This window comes from Gallus gallus, chromosome 5 (assembly GCF_016699485.2).
Source record: "Gallus gallus isolate bGalGal1 chromosome 5, bGalGal1.mat.broiler.GRCg7b, whole genome shotgun sequence".
Lineage (NCBI taxonomy): Eukaryota > Metazoa > Chordata > Aves > Galliformes > Phasianidae > Gallus > Gallus gallus.
This window is the reverse complement of record NC_052536.1, coordinates 24519400-24539184: the sequence shown is the minus strand read 5'-3', so window position 1 is coordinate 24539184 and position 19785 is coordinate 24519400. Positions and strand designations below refer to the sequence as shown.

General features: G+C 39.9%; 1 protein-coding gene across 14 annotated transcripts in view; it reads right to left on the bottom strand.

The window, feature by feature from the left end:
- MGA (MAX dimerization protein MGA) overlaps positions 1-19785 on the bottom strand; it is a 62570-nt gene that overhangs the window by 14228 nt on the left and 28557 nt on the right. For 6 of the 14 annotated variants that reach the window (XM_025150862.3, XM_025150857.3, XM_025150861.3 and 3 more), the window contains exons 11-18: positions 19552-19692; positions 19033-19165; positions 17170-17690; positions 15433-15718; positions 13104-13733; positions 12266-12586; positions 9656-11352; positions 954-1084 (exon numbers count right to left, since the gene is read on the bottom strand). In XM_025150862.3, coding sequence (XP_025006630.2) covers positions 954-1084; positions 9656-11352; positions 12266-12586; positions 13104-13733; positions 15433-15718; positions 17170-17690; positions 19033-19165; positions 19552-19692 — 3860 coding nt within the window. The remainder of the gene's footprint in view (positions 1-953; positions 1085-9655; positions 11353-12265; positions 12587-13103; positions 13734-15432; positions 15719-17169; positions 17691-19032; positions 19166-19551; positions 19693-19785) is intronic. The other 8 variants (XM_015287127.4, XM_015287131.4, XM_015287129.4 and 5 more) reach the window with 4 other exon arrangements.

Sequence of the window (19785 nt, the reverse complement as noted above, 5' to 3'; positions counted from 1 at the left end):
CATTTCTGTCCTAACATATAAAAACAGCTTCCTCATATGATTTCTCAGGCATTGAAGAAAACAAAGAACAACACACATGTGAAAGAATTATTTGTACAAAACATGACATCTAGTTTTCTCACTGAAGGATCTTGGCAGCTTAGAGAATAGCTGAGTAGCTCTCTAAGAATAAAAGCTGAGCTGTATCTTTGGAACTAAAAAAAAAAAAAAAGAATCATCTGGGAGGCACACAATAACTCCCATCTGAATGTTTCTTAAACTTCTATGAAATTCTTCAAACTGGAAGAACCAAGGATTCAACATTTCCCTTAATCAGTTTGATACAGCTGAGAAATAGCCATGACCATCTTTACATATTTCAAGTAAACAATGTTTTTACTTTGCGTTGTCATTATAAATGCAAATGTAGCAGCAGCAACAAATAAAAACAGAACAAAAAAAGAGCCAAGCTATCCAACCATGGCAGACTACATACAAATAAGAAAAGGCTTTCTTCACTGGGGGCAGTGGTCCCAAAGTCAAAGCTTTCATTTACAGGATCATGAATGAAATCCATGACTGCTCCTGCCTAGAAATCTACCAGCAAGAATAAACAAAGCAGAAGCTTGCAAAATCATATTTAAAACCAAGGTGACCACGCTTATAATATTCAGTTTGCAGGAAGGGAGGCGATTTACTAATAAATATTAAACATTACAAGATACATATCCTCATGAACCCATCAATTACAGAGAAATTAAAAAAACAAAACAGAAGAAAAGCGAAGATACCTCACATCTACTCTTAGTTCTGACAGCCCCATCCTCACAGACACCAAGATGCACCAACGCTTAGGAAAACCTGACAAGCCTTGCTTTATCTTACCATTACGTGAAATCTCCTGTTTAATAGGCTTATTCAGTATCAGCTCAGCAATAAAATACAAAACTGTAGTGCTCTCCAAGGATGCTTACTTCTCTTTGGAAGGTCGGATATTAGCAGCTGTGGCCTTCAGACGGGCAATGTTAATCTTCTCTGAAAGCTCCTCCACGGTCTCAATGTCCACCTGCTCGTCATCCTCACTGTATTCACACGCATCCTGGAACAGTTTTTGTTTTGTTTTTTAAAAATGAGTATCTACTTAGCAATAGAGCTCAGGCCAAAACAAGTTGCACTTCAGTCTCAAAGCATTGTAACATTTAGAACCTTTAAAGAATGGCACTCTTCAGCTACACCTGCCGATAAACAGTGCTAAGCAGGCGGTTACTGTAACTGGCTCGCGAGGAATGCCTCCCACTATAGCAACTTCTCAAAATTCATTTCAGCAAAATCCATCTCCACCACTTACACTTTTAATACCAGTCCGATAAAAAGCTTTCACAGGGCAGAGACTTCCTGCCTACATTTCAAATAAGGCCAAACTACCTTTACAACCACCTACTGTGGACTCGCTCATTAGCATTGCTTTGACTTGAGTTGAAATAGTTACCACTTTGATAACGGTGTTTTTGCACCTAAGAGCAAAAGACAGAACATCATGAAACCAGGCTTCTTTGAGTCATACAGAAAACTTATTAGATGATAAAGATTGTCATTTTTGCTCTTTCCAAAAAACTGACCTATAATGATTTCAAATATTCAGAACTTCCTCAAAAGTACTATTTCTCCACACTCTACTGACTCCGAAAACTTGATAATCACCTGTGAAGGTAAGAGTACTGCTGCAGAGCTGTAACCATTACAGGAGTTAAAGACAAACCCTGTGGCCATTTTTAGCACCAAGTTATCCTCCCCACAAAGAAAACGAGCCTTATTCAAGCATTTTTTTTTTTATCACAGCTTTCATCGTCTGTTTTAATTACTATAAAATGTTGGTTTCTTACAGGATGCAGAAATCTTTCTCCTTCTACAGTAAGAAAATGTCATTATATCTCCCCATTCTGTGTTCCACTTGTGTCAGTTCCCTGAAGTACCCCATCTCACTCTCCTCCTACTCTTCTGTCTTTCCTTCCCTTTCTTCACAGCTCCGCAAAAAGAATCTCCTCCTCTGAACTGAATACTTACCTGAAACTGATGTAAATAGTTAATCACAAAAGCCACTAGAGAGTAGAATATGAAAAAGGCAATATGAAATACAGTACCAGAAGAAGTCCACTAATAAATGCCAATTTTATAGATAATCTGCAACTCATTAGTGACAGAGCACAGTAACACTGCTGTTCTAGGAAACTCTTATTAGAAAGGAGAAAGCATTGCATTTTCTCAGATGGCCATAGATTAGACCTACAGTGAAGTAATAAAAACAATAATAAAAAATAAGAGCGGCCTAACTTATCCCACAAGCATGACTAACATGTTGTTAACGATGAATACTTACAATTATCACTCAGGAAATTCATATCTGTGAAGTTCTTAGCTATGTTAATTGAAACATTTCCGATTTACAGCCAGGAGCAATTGTTTGCTGATAGTTTCCTTTTTGACAGAGGACTGTGATCTGATAGCTTCAAGTGTCATACAGTAAAGAGTACAGTAAATTGCCCCATTAGTTCCCAACACCCCATCAGAGTGACCACTACATTCTGCCACAGAAAATTACCCGTTTTTTTCAAATTCTTGTATAGTAACATCTCCCATGGCTGTGTGATAGTGGAAAACAGCAACCATTGTAAAAACTTAAGCCTGCCCTCCTTTACTAATGCCTATGTTGGTAATGTAGCCTTTAGTAAAGTATATAGCGTGTGCATGCATATATATATACACAGAGAGAAAGAGTAAATGTATTTATGTGTATATATATGTGTAGTACATATATTACATCTACATAAGCATGAGCATTACTGCCTACAGGATCTTCTAGTCTTTTAAGCAGAATGAAACCATGTAAGGTCCTCTACATAAAAAATATAGACTTCTGATCTGCTCACGTATGGACAAGCTGACACTGCTTCCCGAACGATGAATTATCAAGATATTACTAATGAAATAAAAGAAGGTGAATCTCAGATTACCAGCTACAGCTGTTCCAGACCCAAACAGAAAAGCATTCTTGCTTCAGCGAGCTGCTATGCACACTCCCTAGTTGTCAGCCCACGCTTTTAAAACATCACGTCTTTTGAAAAAGATAGAAAAGAGCAAGGAGAGGGAACTCAGGTGAGTAATCATTATCCTTGGAGAACAATTGCACTCTTTCCCTCAAAAATGACAGTTCCAGTATAAAAGAGAAGCAGGGAATTAAACCAAATTCTCATCTGACTTCAGAAGTATGGTACTGGCATCGGCAGAAGTATAACAAACTACTGCAACTCTGCGCATAAAAGCCCATAGAATCCTTATTGGTTGCATCTTGCAAATGTTCCCCCACAAAGCAAGACTCGTTAGTGCTGGAATCAAGCAGAGCACTGAGAAAAAGTACCATCTTTACTAAGGAAGCAGCAGATGTTACTTGGAACTTGAGGGGCTGGTCAGGAGCTCTGTTAGCTCTGCTCCCCAAGACAGACAGCGCACGAATGAAAGTCAGGAGATACCATATGCCTGGGACCCGCGGAGGCCCAACCACATCCTGCCTGCAGTTGAGATCCAGAACATGGAGGCTACTGAAAATGAGACCCAGGTGAGACCCTAGTTCACTTCTACTTAAATATTTTAATAGCTTACACATACTGCCTGTGACCAGTGCACAGCTTTGCTGCATGCCTAGAAAGTGGGTCTGGATGCTTCCAGAAACTTCAAGTCCTACCATATAAAAATCTAACTTGAAAAATATCACTTATCCGTCCAGACAGCAACTTTTCAACAACTTCTCACTTTTATATTTACTTGTTACAACCTTTGTCAATATTCAGCTTCAGTGAATGCTTTTTTGTTTTGATTTAAAACAGGTCACTCAGTTCTTAAGAAGACAGATGCATCCAAATTGCCTTTAAGTCAAGCCAGAACTACACACCCATTTGCCCAACTGAAAAGCAAAGAACGATCCATTTGTACAAGGTCACAAAACTGAAGAATGTAAATGGGAGTCTGAAATTAAGGTCTACTAACTGGGAAGAGAGGGAGGAAGGGTAAGCAAAACGAAACAAAACTAATTAGAAGTTGGAAGATAATAAAATTACGCCATTTTCCTAGAAGTGGACCTTCTGTGGGGCTTCAACAGGAAACACGAACACATAGCACAGCTGTTTCCACAGCTTTTTTTTTTTTTTAATCCTCCATGAGCACTTCTAATTCTTTTTTGCTCTTCTTGGTCATTCATAAAACTTCCCTTGTTTTTGGAAACCCATAGATATCTTCTCAAGTGTTCCAATTTTATCCCGTGATTCTACATGCAAGAGGTGCACAGAATTTCTCTTAAGAGGGCAAAGCTATGCAGGGAAGGGGGTTTCTGCAGGGTTGCTCCAAAGATGCTAGGATTCAAAGTGAGGAAAAAGAAACAACCATGAAATTAACTTCTACTAGAGCCATTATCATGGTAAAGCTCTTGAATGCTGACAAATTGCCCTGGGCTAACCAAAGGGTTGAGAGAAATCATCCAGCTAGAGTTGTTTTCATGGTGAAACTTTCTACATGTTATTAAACTCGAAAAATAGCACTCAAAACCTGAAAGATGGTGTATTTTCCAAAGAAGACAGAGTAACTCTCCGCTGACCACTAAGAACATCACATCTTTACAAGTCCTGCCTGTAGACATATGTAAAACAATCAACACTTAATTTTTCCTCTTACTTGTAACAACAAAGGCAAAAATGCTTCAGGATGAAAAGGTTTTCCTCTCTGATTTTCATTTTTTCCTGACTTCCCAATATTAGGAAATATATCACCATTACATATAACTAAGAAGTCCACTTCTTAAGTTCTGCCATGAGATCAGCTATATCCGACACATGTAATAACAATCCTCCATTGGCCAAATTCTCTATATAGCCCAGCATGACTTCTTCTCTGGTTTCAACTTCTAAAGAGCTTGTGGAAGCCCCACCTTTCTAACGTTAGTCCTCCTGCAGGTCCCGTCGTTTAGAGAACCACAGAACTTCTGGGTTAGAAGGGACCTTAAGGCTCATCCAGTTCCAACTCCCTACCAATGGGTAGTGAAAATTCCTGTTAGACCAGGTTGCCCAGGCACCACCCAACCTGGTTCTGAACATTTTCTCCACAGTTTTGTCATCCACAACTTTTCTATGCAACCTGATCATCACCCTCGAAGTAAGAAACTCCTTCCTCTTATCAACTCTAAATCCACCCTCTTTTAGTTTAGAACCGTAACTCCAATCTTGATCTCTGTGATAAGTTTTTCTGCATTGGTGAACAACAGGTCCAGCAACATATCTCCTCTGATTGGGCCTTCTATCATCTGTACTGGGAAGTTATCCGCAACGCATTCCAGCAGCTCTAAAACTTCTAAATGCCTTTGACCTTAAAAAAAAATGCGGACACAAAAGGAACAATCCTGCACTAAAAATGAAATCTACAGTTGCTACAGAAACATCAGCGCTTCTCCCCTCTCTGCACTTCAATGCCTGTTTCTAAGTACATTCTTCTTCATCTGTCTGTTCCTGGCAGCCTACTTCCCTCTTGCTGGTTCCTGAACAGCAAATTGCCTAATGGCAGCAGGTCGTCTGTGACAGTGATAAGAAGGAAGGTAGATAACAGATGTCCTTAGAGATTACTAAAGGAAATTCTTCATTTCTGGGTCTGCCTTGTACTCTACAGTGTCTGCAGATCTCACACATGACACATCTGTATCAAAAGCTCAGAATACCTTAGAGTTTGCTAAACCTTAGATCATCCAAAAGCGTATCACTTGAGCTTATTAAATCAACAGTGCTACAGTCACCTGTAATGGTTTTAAAAACCACTATGTTACTACAGTGTTCTGAGTAAAATACCTCACCAGACAAATAGAGGCTATGTTCACACTAGCAAATTAAACAAGACTATAGGACTCTATTATCCATAGCATTAAACTATCAGAACAACTCCTGACACAGCTTAAACCAACAACCACTTGAACAATTCAGACATGATTTGTGACATAGTTCAGGCCAAGCAGCCATTTAATGTAATGCCTTGGAGAACAGGAGTCTAACATCATGTCTCAGACCACTGCACCTGAACTTGTTCAAAAAAATGGATCCTGATATTGATTAGTTTGCTTACAGCGATATACTTAAAAGGCTTTATTCATACTACCAAACTCTGGAGAACCATCACTCCTAGGCTTCTCTTGATGCAGTTCAAGGTAAAAAATAAAAAACGGACAGAGGTACCATGTTAAGGAGCTTATCTTTTTGTTGCGTAAGAAAGTCTACAAGAGTTTCTTAAGTACAGAGAGCTAGCAGGAGGCGAGAAGCTGATGGGCACCAACATGCAGAATTAGAAGCAAGAAAGTCACTACTGCAGTAAAAACCTCACAGAGAAACCTACTAAGAACATAATCAGTAACAGCTGAAATACAGGTTAAGTAGCAACCATCCTGAATCTCACTGGAGTTTTCTGGGTTTTTTTTTTTAGCAGCTATTTCCTGAATACCTAAAATCAGCCTCGAATCCAAACTAGTAGCAGAAGATCAGTCAATATTTCCACTAAACAGAAGTATTAATAGACATGCATGCACATTTTGCTTCTGCGTTTCTAACAGCTAAATGTAACATAAAATTCATGCAGTTATCTGTTCATATAAACTGACTTCAGCCAGTCTGACAGACAATAGCAATGCAGCCTGTCTTGTAAGCATGCCAATGAAAGAGTGCCAACAGTCGACGTGAAGCATATTCTTGCTGTCATTTGAGGCACTATCTGAAGCTCTGCAACATAACTAAGGATTCTCAACTACTCCAAAGGCTTGCTGAACAACCTGCTTCTATTAAGAGTTTTTGTGTTCTCTCTTTCATGACTGCATTCTCTTTTCCCCAATGTCTACCCAGTAAAACTTATTATGGGGAGAGAGGAGGCATAAGCCAAAATCAAAGAAGAAACATCTGCTAAAACACAGCTATCCAGAATTTCCTGACGGGTAGTAAGCACGGGTAAAGTAAAATAAAGAGGTTCACTACAATGGTAAGAATGCTTTTGGATAAGTAACTTCTTGCCAGAGGAGTATTTCAGCTTTTTTTCTTTCCTGAATGGGCCGAAGGTCTCCAATTTAAGAACCTGGATCTCCACCTCAGATAACTGTATTTGAGGCATACTTCTCCCTTCAAACAAAATTACTACCCTGTACTTTCCTCCCTAAGGAGCAATAAAATACCTTGAAAAACCTGTCTACTCATTAACAAGGACTGGACCTGGGTACCTGCAGTCCTTCACCAAGGACTACTGCTCCAAACACGCACTCAATACTGGGTCTTCACAACCTTACCAACTAGCATAAATTCCAACAACTCATTGTTATAGGAATGCCACTTTAACCAGCACCATTTTCTGTTGGGGAAGATGTTTGTTTGTGTCTGTAAACTACTCTTTAGAAATCCTCGCTAAGCTTCCCAATCCTCAAATCATATTAACCACAAAGCTTGAGTATAACTCTTAAGAATTGAGCAGCTCCAACTCTTCTGAGGTGTTTCAGGCAGAATAATCTTAGAAGCAGCGCTACACAGAGAAATGCAAAAGATTTAACACTAACCCACTTTCACACTCCTACATTTGTTCTGTGTTTTCAGGCCACTGGTGATAAATATCAGCCCATTCTTAGCAAAAGAATTTGTATCCTCATAAAATAAGAAACAACCATAACCAGCACATCCCAGGAGCACAGGAAAAGGAATGGTCCATCAAAAAGTACTTTCCTCATTCTGCTGATCTACTGCAGACTGCATCAGTAGTAATAAGTACGTAAATAAATAAATAAATAAATAAGCTTAACAATTTAAGCAATTCTCCCAAACAGGTCTTCCTGGCTGCTTCAAGTCTTTTTGAGAAAAATATATTCTTACCAACAAGCCCCCAGTGCAAAGGTCTACAGACTTACTTATCTAGATCTGAAACTGAATTCTTCATTAGGCATTTGATACGTTAACTTAACCATTTGATAGGCTAACTCAGCCTGCAGGCAGCACACACTGACACACGAAGAATTCACCCAAATTCTGAACAGGTTTTAAAATTCCTCTTCAAGGTCTCAAAGCCCAGCTTGTTGCTCTGAACCAAAGCTAGTTTAATCAAATTTGTATAAGCTTATAGTAAATACTTAGAAAATATCTCATGTTTCCCTGAACTGTTCTAATCACTTCCGAAACATGCAAATACATTTCTTCCAAAACAAGTTCTTCTTAGAATCTCTGATAATTCGTTTTACCATTCTTTCATAGGACAGAAAAAAAGCCAGATCTTTAAAGCATCAATCCTGGCAACAGGCTACTCTGTGACCAAGACACTGCATTTATTATCTGTTGGTAAACAAACAGATTCTTAAGACTACTTTGTCTGAAAGGTTTATTGGGCAACTGATAACTATGAACTGTAGTTCTCTAAACTTGATGATAACCCCTGCTGAAGAGACAGAACTGTCAAACCGCCGCCACCCCACTCAACACAAGACAGCTATAGCTCAGTTTTGCAAATTGGAAGAGCTTCCAAAAATCACAGATGCTTTCATTTTCATCATCTTCATGCAGCTGGGATGCTACTATCATGCCTGGAAATTGTGAGCCGGTATACCAATTGGTCTCTTCTTCTGTTGAATAAAATACATTCTTTGAAAGCTGTGGTTGCTGGCTCAACTGAGTTAGTCTGGGTATCGTTAGAAGAGGAAGAAGTCTAATTTGGTTTTCAACTATAGATAGGAATTAATAGAGAAGGGATAAAAGAATTTTACGTAATTGGAATTACATACCTAGAGTTTCACGTTCTGAAAACACTAATATAGTCTACCATATTTTAATTCATTTACTCTTCAATTCTTCTCCCCTTTTACCTCTTTCCACTTTAATCTCAACCCCCCAAAAGGATCATTTCTTACATCCACTTACACCGATCAGAAAAATCCAGCTCTGTTATTTTTTAACTAACAGTGCCCTGGTTCTGATGCCGCATACACCAAAAATACCTGAGGTAGTTACACGTATGATTGTTTCAGCTTCTGAATGAAATCAGACGGAAACTCTACTTGCATTAAAACCTAAACATATCTTACAGATATTAACCACATCACTTCCCTTATTCTGTGGCTTCTGTAGCCAGATTCTTTTCTACTGAACACAGAATGACAGCTTTCAGCACTACCTGAATTTATTATTAAACTTCAAGTGGCATTCAAGGAACAATTCAAGCATTCCTTCCAGAAACAAATGTTAACTAATAAGAACTATGAAATCTAAGTAAAAGGAAACAGCTTAAAACATGAGCAATACCAGACTGGTTAGTACATTTTAGAATCCTATGTCATACTAGGCAGAACCAAGTTGCTTCAGTAGCAACATAACATGCAACAGTTCTACTACAGCTGTTTCAATGTAACTCAGACTGAGAAACAGTTTCTAGAAGGCCACTTACATGCTACCCATTTAAAAAAAAAAATGACAGGAAAGAAGTCAGAAACATTTTCACTTGGAAGCCATATCTAAGATTTCTAAAGAAACTGAAGCATAGAACATAATTATACTGTTTCTTTCAAATCCATGGGTTCAGACATGATAGTTGGTCAATTAAAAAACAGTCCCTTCATAAACAGTTAAATACTTACCACTTTTTCAACATCTATTTCCTCTTCACTTGAGAAATCAGAAGCACCATCCAGCATCTCATCAGCAGAATCATCAGTTTTTTCATCTTCATCATCATCCTCCTCCTCCTCCTCTTCCATATAATCAGTTGTATCAGTATTGGGCATAGAGCTCTTTTTGTGATGCCTGGATTCCTGTGCCTTCTGTTCAGTTACCATGAAGACACTTTTATCAGATCTGTCAGCTTTGTCATCTGTTTCACTTTTGTTTTCTGAAGCAGGTGCAATGCTGGATATTTTGCTCCAAGAACTGTTAGCATGTATTACAGTATCTTCAACTGTTTTGATTTCCTCCTGAGAATCAACAGCACCTTGCTCTTTGTTTTTACTGTCTTCCTGCATGGCTACGTTGGTTTTGCCCTCCTCAGTACTTACTACCTGCTTATCTCCCAAAGCATTATGTTGCTCTTCTGCAGAACTTATTTCAGACTTGCTTGTTTTTTTCTCTCTTAAGCTTTCTGCTTCTGCAGAGGCCTCGCACTCCTTTTTTTCCACTTCTGGCTGCACAGGACCATCCTGGAATTCTTTTTTGTTCTGAGGCAGTTCAGTTCCTGTCTGTTCCTTTTTGTTCTCCAGCTGCGTATCTTGCTGTTTCTGTGACTGCCTAGAACCCACTTTGTTATTCTCTTTCATATGTGCCTGCACTTCACCTTCCTGCTCTTTAGCTGGTTTATCTTCCCATTCAGCATGTATTCCTTCTTTTCCATGGTTCTTCAACTGTGCAGTCTCTTGATCCTTGAGACTCTGTGGATGTGCATCATTCAGAGGAGCAACTAGAGAATGATCTAATGATTCACAAACTGTTTCAGAGTTAGTTGAAACAGCCCCTACATTTTCAGAACAGACAGAATCCTCTTTCTCCTCCGTGACTGCTTCATTTTCCTCATCACTTGGCTTTTCACTGATGTATGAATGGTCAGACGATATAACATCTGTGGAAACGTCATTCTGAAGAGAGGGACCATCATCACCAGAACCCTGAAGCACCTTTGATTCCTGCTCAAGTGCCTCTAAAGCAGTGGAATTTTTAACAGGTGTGACTGTTCCAGACACTGACTCTTCAACATTATTTGGCTGGTTTACTGACACCTCCTTTTCTTCTTGTTTGCCACCTGACACTGCGGCCTCAGACTGTGCAACTTCAGTCTCCTCTGAGTGCAAATTCTTCCCCGTTTCCATTTGCTGAGCAGCACCTGAGTCATCCTTCTGGCTTATTTTCTTGGAGTCCTTCTTCATCTGAAGAGATGCAAAATGGTGAAGAATGGAGTTTGGTACAGTCTTCTGTCCTGGGAGCTGAAGTAAAGCAAAACTACCAGATTGTAAAGGTACAACATTAGCATTTGAAGCTGGTAGAACACCTGAGTTGCCAGTTATTTTTGACTCAGTGGTGGTTTGATTTGTCACATTACTAGCAGCAGGAGGTGAGATCTTCAGAGTCAGAGTGCCTGCTTGTGACACATAACTTGTTACTGAAGGAGAAACAGAAGATGCTTGAGTAGCTGGAGTGGACACAGAGGATGACTTGGGCCCTGCAGTTTGTACAGTTGCATTTGTGACAGGAGGAGTGGAAGACATGGAGGAAGACACGGAGGAAGCAGAAGACACAGGTGGCTCAGGAGGCTTAGCAGGTGCAGGCAACCTAATTCCTACAACAGATCCTGTGAAGAAAAGAAAATATCAGCTTATTCTTGCCTATATAATTTTCTTTTAGCATTCGTGGATCACAATGTAACCAGTGCCATAACAATTTCACAGTGAAAAAGTCAATGCTGCATAAAGTAAACTGTTCAATTTTCATACAGGACACCCCCTTCAAAAAATAATGAGGTGGTCCCCCTGGAATGAACAGATGTAATGGTAAGCTTTAGCATCATTGTTTTTATTGAAGAAAGCACTGTATTTAGCTGAGATTCTTTCCATTTTACTCTTTCCCACTCACCAGAAAACGGGGAAATGAGGATTTCTCTTAAGTAAAAGACAAACTTTTAATCTTTTTCTCTCCTAGTAAAAGCTCCCACAGAGAAAAAATATCACAAAATCACGTGATTATACCACAATCTTTTTCAACTTAACAAACCCATCAGTGCGTTTGATTAGATACCCAGAACTCCTTTTAAAACAAGAAGAATAAGACCACTGGCAGCAAGCTTCTCCTGTAACAGGTGAAGTCCTCAAACCAGAAAGGAACTTCAGTCCAACAAGACACAGCTTGTTCTCTTTAAAAGCATCTCCAGCAAGTATGATTTCTGAATTATGAGATCATCAGCTCTTTAAGTGATAATACAGTGGCTACGGCTCCTTTGTCACACACATAGACCCTTTTACCTGCTGTGAAAAACTCCTAAAAGTTGGTAACTTAACTGTTAATTGCACTTTCTACATCTTTGATGGGCTGAAGTTGCATTACTTCTGGGTAACTACATTTAACAGTCTTTACTCTCGGGAAACTAAATTACACCCTGCGCTATTACTTCCAGTATGATAAATCAGTATCACATATAGAAATATGGTGCAACAAGCTTCAGTAACACACCAGTCAGCCAAGAAAGAAACCTTGGTTGGTCTTTGTACCTGGATTGCGGAACATCACTGGCTGCTGCACGTTAGGCTGCGCATTGGGCTGCGCACCTGGAGCTCGAAAATGCTGCAGGGGGACAAGCTGAATTATCTGTCCATTAGGATGCCTGAACAGGTTCACCCCACCAGGGCTCCTGAGAGGTTGAAGAATCATTCTCTGTTTCTGAGGAAGCTGCACGTTGTTTAACGGTCGCAAAGCAGGGGATGTCTGAGGCACCGGAATCAACAACAGTCGCGGTCCTACACGCTTCTCTGCTCCAGGAGATATCTTTGGGGGAGTCTTATTTAGAGCTTGTGCTTGTGGAGTAGCATCTTCTAAAACATTTTTAAAAGTTACATAAAATCAGGTTAAGAAAACATCCTATAAATCAGGCATTATTGTTAAATCAAGCACAGGTGTTTTAGAAACAATTGGATCTTTAGATGCGTGCCTAGTTCTCAACCATGACTCAGGAAACCCCCAAGTAACACTGCAAAAGTAATTCCACACCTACTTCAATTCTACACCAGTAGTGAAATCATAGCAATCACAGTAATATCTGTGCTACACATTTCTACAAGCCAAGCAACAATGGGAGACTTCAAGCTCATTTCATAGCAGACACTGACCAGATGACTACGTTTTTTTTCCCTTCTCTAATGGTTTAGGCTAGGCTGGAATAAAACAAGCCACTCGAGAGATTACATTTCTTATCCCATTCTGGAAATAATGGTGAGACAAGTGAGTCTATACTTAAATTGGGTTCTGCAATTGCATACTGTGTTCCAACAATGAGTGAGGAAAGAAAAAAGAGAGCATTTGCAACAATACACTGAAGCAGACAAACCTTACCTCTTTTTGGAGCTAATGAAGGAGCTGACTTCACTCCTGATAATATAATTGGAACAGAACTGACAGAGGAAGCTGGTGTAGTCACCACAGATGTAGCTACTGCAGTTGTTAGTACAACTGTAGAAGGGGATGTTGTAATAACAGGACAAGTAATTGTTGGTGCTGTTACTACAGTAGGGAGTGAGAGAGTTGGTACTGGAGCAGCAATCACAGTTGCTTTTGTTACGTTCACAGTGGCGGTAGGAGTGGCAGGTGAGGAAGTGGTAGAGGTGTTGATTCCAGGTGTTGCAGAAGCACCTGTGACTGTAATTGCAGGAGGAGAGGAGGCAGGTTCATTAGCTCTTGTTTGGCTAGGAGCAGACACAGTAGATGGTGCCACACTGGTACTTTCTACAGTAACAGGAAAGGTTGTGGTGGCTGTAGTGACTCCAGGAGAGACAGTGCAGTGAGCTGGAGACAGACTTGAGGGAACCACAGGAGTGACAACCATTATCGGTGTAGGATTGATACTGAACTTCTGTGGCCCTGACAGAGGCTGGCACGTGCTCACTGAAGGAATCTTCTGCTGCAGAGCTCCAACTTTGTTCATCACAAACTTTGTGAACACACCACCAGGTGAGGGTCGAGCAGCTGCAAATAAAAACTTGCAGGTCAAAATTTTAATAGACTTCTCTTTGTTGTTCTTCAGGCACTACAGCTGTCATTTCATCATGAATTTGGGTCTCCATTCACTTTAAGAATACCCTGTAATTAACCTGAAACCTTTATGGCAGTCCTGAGTATGACTTACGTATTAGAAATATGCGTATATTCTACTGCATTTCTTCCTGGTCATACAAAAAACATGAGGTCTTGAGGTGTTATGTTCTTTACCGTGAAACTTTGAATATATAATTATCATTTCAGTACAAGGAAACAAATGGCTAGGTGCAAAAACAGGCTCAAACTACGTTCTAAATCCCAAATTCTTCCTGTAGTAGTTTTTTCCATCTTCCTCTTTTCACTGCTTCTTGATTTTCTGACTGTGCCTAAGTGTTAAACAGCCACAGAGGAAGGAGGAAGAGAGTTCTGTCCTGCCTCCTCCTTGTTGCAGTGACATTTGCACAGCTGAGGAATGGATGGGACAAATTCAACCAACAGGAAGAAATCACTATTGGGAAGATCCTTCCCCTCATCCCTTGCTCGCCAGGGATCAGAATACCATATGTGTATCACTCTAGATGCTTACAGATGAGGAACAGAACCTAGGTACATAGTACAACAATGCAGAGATCACTGCACAAGCCCAACTTAAGTATATATGCAATGATCGCTTCACCCATCAATGAAATGCAGCCACCTTTTTAACAGCGCATGAACGCATAACAAAAGTGGATCACAGGAAGAGAAAAACAGCACAACCATTTACAACGCAAGGAAAATGTAGGCAGAAGGAAACAGAACAATTCACCAAAGTTAACATTTTGCCAGGACACAGGTAACATCCTTTTCTCTTGCAAAGCTTCTTCAGATATTTAGTGAAGATGAGGGAAATGCGTGGCTGGGAAATACATTTCTTTTTGTTGTTTTTTGTTGTTGTTGTTTAAAATCATGCTAAACAGTATTTAAAAGCAAATTCATCTCTTGCCATGCTGGGTAAGCACTTCAGTACCAACTTAGTACAAGTACCAAATGCTTTTCCTGATATTTTTTCCTTTAAAAAAAAAAAGGAAAGAAAGAAAAAACTGACTAAATAAAGAAAAAAACCTCAAGAGCGCTAAGTCCAACCCTGTTTAGCTTGTGAAATCCAATGAGACTGCAGGCCAGTGTAGTTATCAGCTGCACACCTGTTCTTTTGTTAATCCAGACTTGGAATGTCTTGTCTTTCACTGTGCTGCTTCATGCAGGTTTGCTGGTCACATGAATTCCAATTCTAAGTGCAACATCATCAGCAATACAAACTTTGAAGCACTACAGCTCAGAGCGATCCTTTCTCACTTTAGACCCTCGTTTCAATGCTTGATGAGAAGCAGTTAAAAAATCACAGTAAGAAAACTCTCAAAACAAAAATTGAAGCTCGATGGGTATCTGTATCCCTTCTTCCCTGTTTCTTGAAAATATGCTCTAGTATTGTTAGTAAAATAACTGAAAGTCAAGTCAACACCTCTAGTCTTATTCTGAAGTCAAAATAAAACTTTCTGCTTTAGAGAGGTTATTGCAGAGGCAGCTTAGTTGGCAAGTCAGCCAAAGGCAGCAGGCACTGTTGCAAAGAAATCAACAGCAATGCTGTACACTTGCTTTTTATTTTACCTTCACGCAATTTAAAATACAGTAATAAGTTCCAACCTACCTATCTGTCTCAGTGGTGGGATAAGAGCTTTCAGAGTCGTCACACTGGGGTTTGAAGTAGTGCTGATGGAAGATGTAGTTTTGGGAGCTGATGTTGTGGGCACCTGGACTGATGGTGTCCCAGAAGCACTGGATGCTACCTTGGAGATCACAGTACTGAGGGTTGAGATATCAAGTACTGTGGGTCGCAGCCTGCCTGTGACATAAGCAGCTAGCCGACCGGCAGGATGTAATGCCCCCATCTGTCCCAAAAGCAGTTTGGCCTGAGGATACCTTTTATCATTAACCTGAAAAAAGTGGAAAAGGGAAATTTTGTGAAAAGAATGCTAATTCACCACCTCTGGAGAGGTGTTTCATTCCACAGGACTTCCAAGCGTCCTTTTCAAAAAACAAAAACAAAGACCCACATTACAATTCAGAATGGGAACTCCTAATTTCCCTGCTGCTCAGAGTAACTTCAAGCAACTCTGTTGTATCTTTGTAATACAGGTATTAGATGCTACTCAAGACTCTCACACAGAACCACGGAGTCCGAAGGAACACAAGAAATCACTGAAATTAAGTAGAGAGAAGCTAGCACGTGTTTTTCCTCTCCTACTTACACTGCAGTCCTGAGTTAAGAGTGGTTTTCCAAATATGAGGACGATTTTAGATAAAATTCTCTAACCTAGGAACACCTAGCATTACAGAAGAAAGAACACATACATATACATCGGGACAAAACTCTACGGAGTTTGCAAAAGCTTTGTCAGCTTTCTTTTCTTGTCTGTACTGTATCATGAGTTGACTAACTTCACATTCAGAGCTGCAGTTGTAACTGAGAGAAGAAACAAATTTGTCTGGGTATCAGGCTGTAAGCCTAGTGGTCAACAGGAAATTTCGTACTAATTTGGTTGGTAGTACTGCATTCTACTTCCAGGCTGTTCGGTAGTAACTTCTAAAAGCCACTTATTTTAACACACCATAATGAAAAAGCCCTTTTACTCTTTAAAACAGGAAGTCTGCCCCTAAGTAGCCCTTTCGGCTAGCTTCTTCTTGTGAGGGCACTGCATCTGCAAAGCATGACGCAAATGAACTCAGTTCTCATTTTCTCATTCATGTACCTCCAGTGCAAGTGGTATTACTACAACCACAAAATACCCTTGAAAAAGAAGAGATCCTAGCCCTACAGCTCCTTCCAGCAATTCCTAACAGCAAGTTGGCAGCACGAGACTGCAGAGAAATGACACGCTCTGAATTTACGAAGTCTCTTCATCACTAACATATACTCAGAAGACAACAAGAGCTATTAGTCAAGACTAGCAAACTGAATAAAAAGCAATTTAATCTTTACAGTTTCCTCTTAAAGTTTTGTCCCAGTGTACACACCTCCTCTGAAAATATTCTTTCTGTGGCTTCTGACAGCCACTTATTCAGAAGTGTTATCTGCCAAATGCATCTGCAGGGAGTTTTCAAAAGCTCCAAGATCTTGAGAAAGATTCTGCACTTGGGCCACCAAGACCTAAAAGGCCAAAAGACCAATCTAAATCACCAGACTTCAGACTTGGAATCAGATTTCCTGTTAAAAAGGACAAAGTTACAGAGAGGCAGAAATGTCACTGGATATGAAGAAATGTTGTCTGGACAGTCAAAAGACTAAGTAGACAAATTAAGAGAATGTTTGTTCTCCTCTTTAAGGGGTTCTAGGATACCGGATGAAACTGAATCTAATCTCCACAGTAAAGGCAGAGGGACCCACCTGAATCAAGCCTGAGTGGCTCATATTAGCTTTGCGCTTGTAGACAACCAGCTTTCCCGCAGGAGAAATTCCTGCATAAAAAGGCAAGCCTTTGCCCCCATGCAACTTCTCCCGCAGCTTGTCCAATGTGTAAGCCTGAAAGAACTTTACATTTTCTGCTTTTTTGCATGACGGCACTCCACTATCGGGAGTCTCCAAGTCAGGTGACTCAGGCTTCTCATCACTGTCCTGGTAGGATGGCACTGAAATTTTCACTCTGGAGGAGTACACAGGAGGGCTGTTTGCATCCTGAGCCTTGTGTTCCGAAGCCAATTCAATAATGAGGCTACCCACTTTGAGGCACTGTGGCATGTTACTGTTGATGTGCTGTGATAAGATGGTCAATATCTTATTGCAATCTTCATTCCAGCTGCAGTCAGAGATAATCTCGATAAGTTTGGTTGGTGCACATGGAGTGGTGGGATGAACACAGGAGGCGGAGGAAGTGTCCCCCTCACTATGGGAAGACCACGAACTTTTCTCTGAGGAAGAATTGAAATAGGTTTCTGCAATACTGTGGCATTTTAATCACCTGGATATTCAAACAGTTTTATTCTGCCCACCTCCACCCTTGTCTCAGCTGCAGGGCAAGTAAAAAGAACTGTTCAAAACATCACTTCCCCTTGCAGAGCTTCACAAGCAAGCAAAAATGCAAAACTAAGGTAACTGTTTCTCACAGTTAATTCTCTGTAGCCATACCATCTCAGGTTGTATCCCGTTGCATCTCACAAGCTAAACAAAGCTGGACTGCTTCAGTGTGTGGATGTAATACCTCCAAGCAACATCAATATGCAATGGAAAGCATCACTGATTATTCCAGAGATGGCACTTTTCTCTTGGAGTCAGAAAAGGACCAGTGTCCTACAATGCTATTTTTGACAAACAAGCCACTAGCAGAACTGTCTTTTGTGGAAGATGTTTAACAGAAGCACGACCTTTTGCTGTCATTGGAGATCCAACGTCACTTTTTGCAAAACTGTAAGGATGTTGAGCCCTGTGTCCTGGTCATTTTAATTTTGACCTACCAATTCATCGGTATTTTCAACTAGTTGTATTATTTTTCCATTCCCATCCTTAAACACAGAATGCTGTTGTATACATTAAACAGTGGAAAAAAAAAATCAGCTCAAAAAGGCAGCTGTATTTCATTAGTGGATGACACATTGCTTTGAGTACATCTCATTTTAAGGACCGCAACATGATTTGGGCCATTTCAAACGGAAAGAGACAAAGGTGCCTAACCTCCCTCTTTAGGAGTTACAAACTCGAAGTCATCTTCATACATAATGTACTGCAAAAATTCAGTTCAACCTTTCAACTTGAACTAAAATGATTCAACATCAAACAGTTCCATATAAAGTACAGGCACCTCTTTGACCCATACAGTTCTAAGTGGAGAACACGAGGGTCCAAGACTCACAGCACCACTTGTAAACTTATTAATTCTTCAGTAATTAAAAAGTAATGAGAGCACAGAGGGAACCCACTGATTTCCATTCCTTATTAAGTATCTAATTACCATTATTAAACACAAGCCTGCTGTATAATACAATCTTTTACTCTGAATGAGCTACTGTAACACCGATCATTTCAACCTTGGAACAATGGCAAGTACTTGGTAGTTAGCCTGCTGCATCTCCCACATGATACACATACAACTGATTAAGAAAACAGGAAACTGCAAGCACATCATAAGATTTTTATTGGCAATTGTAGAAACTCCCACAGCAAATGCACTCTTGTTTCATCAATCATTCCTTTCCTTTTAAGCCAAAAATGTGAAACTATCAACACATTGAATTATACTCAAGATTCAGCTCTTACCTCCACATTTTTCAGGGTCTTTGTTTATCTCGCTGGTTTCCTTCTTACAAGATTCTTTCTTAGATGACTCTTTTTTAGATAATTCTTTCTTAGAAGACTCCTTCTTCGAAGATGGAAGTCCTTGTTCATACATCTGTGGGAAGAAAAAAACGTGTACTAAATATTATCCTCGCGTATCCTCTTCCACAATGAAATCACATCACAAGATACTCTAGTTCATCGTGCTATCATCCAGAACCATAGAAAGCATTTTAACTTTGACAGCAGTAGAACGCTCATCTTCTAACAGCAATTTTAAGACTCATGCAATAAGGCGTTTTGCAGCCAGGAATTTCCACGGACAAGTAACAAGGTAAGCTTCCCATCACTGTCTGCTGATTTGGGATCTGTCACTACTCTGCCATCAAATAAAAGCCAAGCCCCCATGTTATGTAGAAGATCCTGAGGAAAAATTTTCTTCCCATTTCCAATATTTCTACCTGTTGTATGATACGTGCTGGAAACAGCGTAACTTCTTACCTTTACAAAAGAACTCTGTGAATCCTTTTGGTCTTTCTGTTGCTTTTTTTCCTCCTTCCCAGGCTCGTATACTCGAACCCTTGCACAGGTCATCATACTTTCAAAATACAAGTAGACAGGATCCTTGTCCTCCTCTCGAATCTATACCAAAAAAAAAACAAACAACCTCTCCATTCTGCATGTGCACTAGATTTATAAAACAGTTTTGCTTTCTAAAAGAATTTAATATTAAGG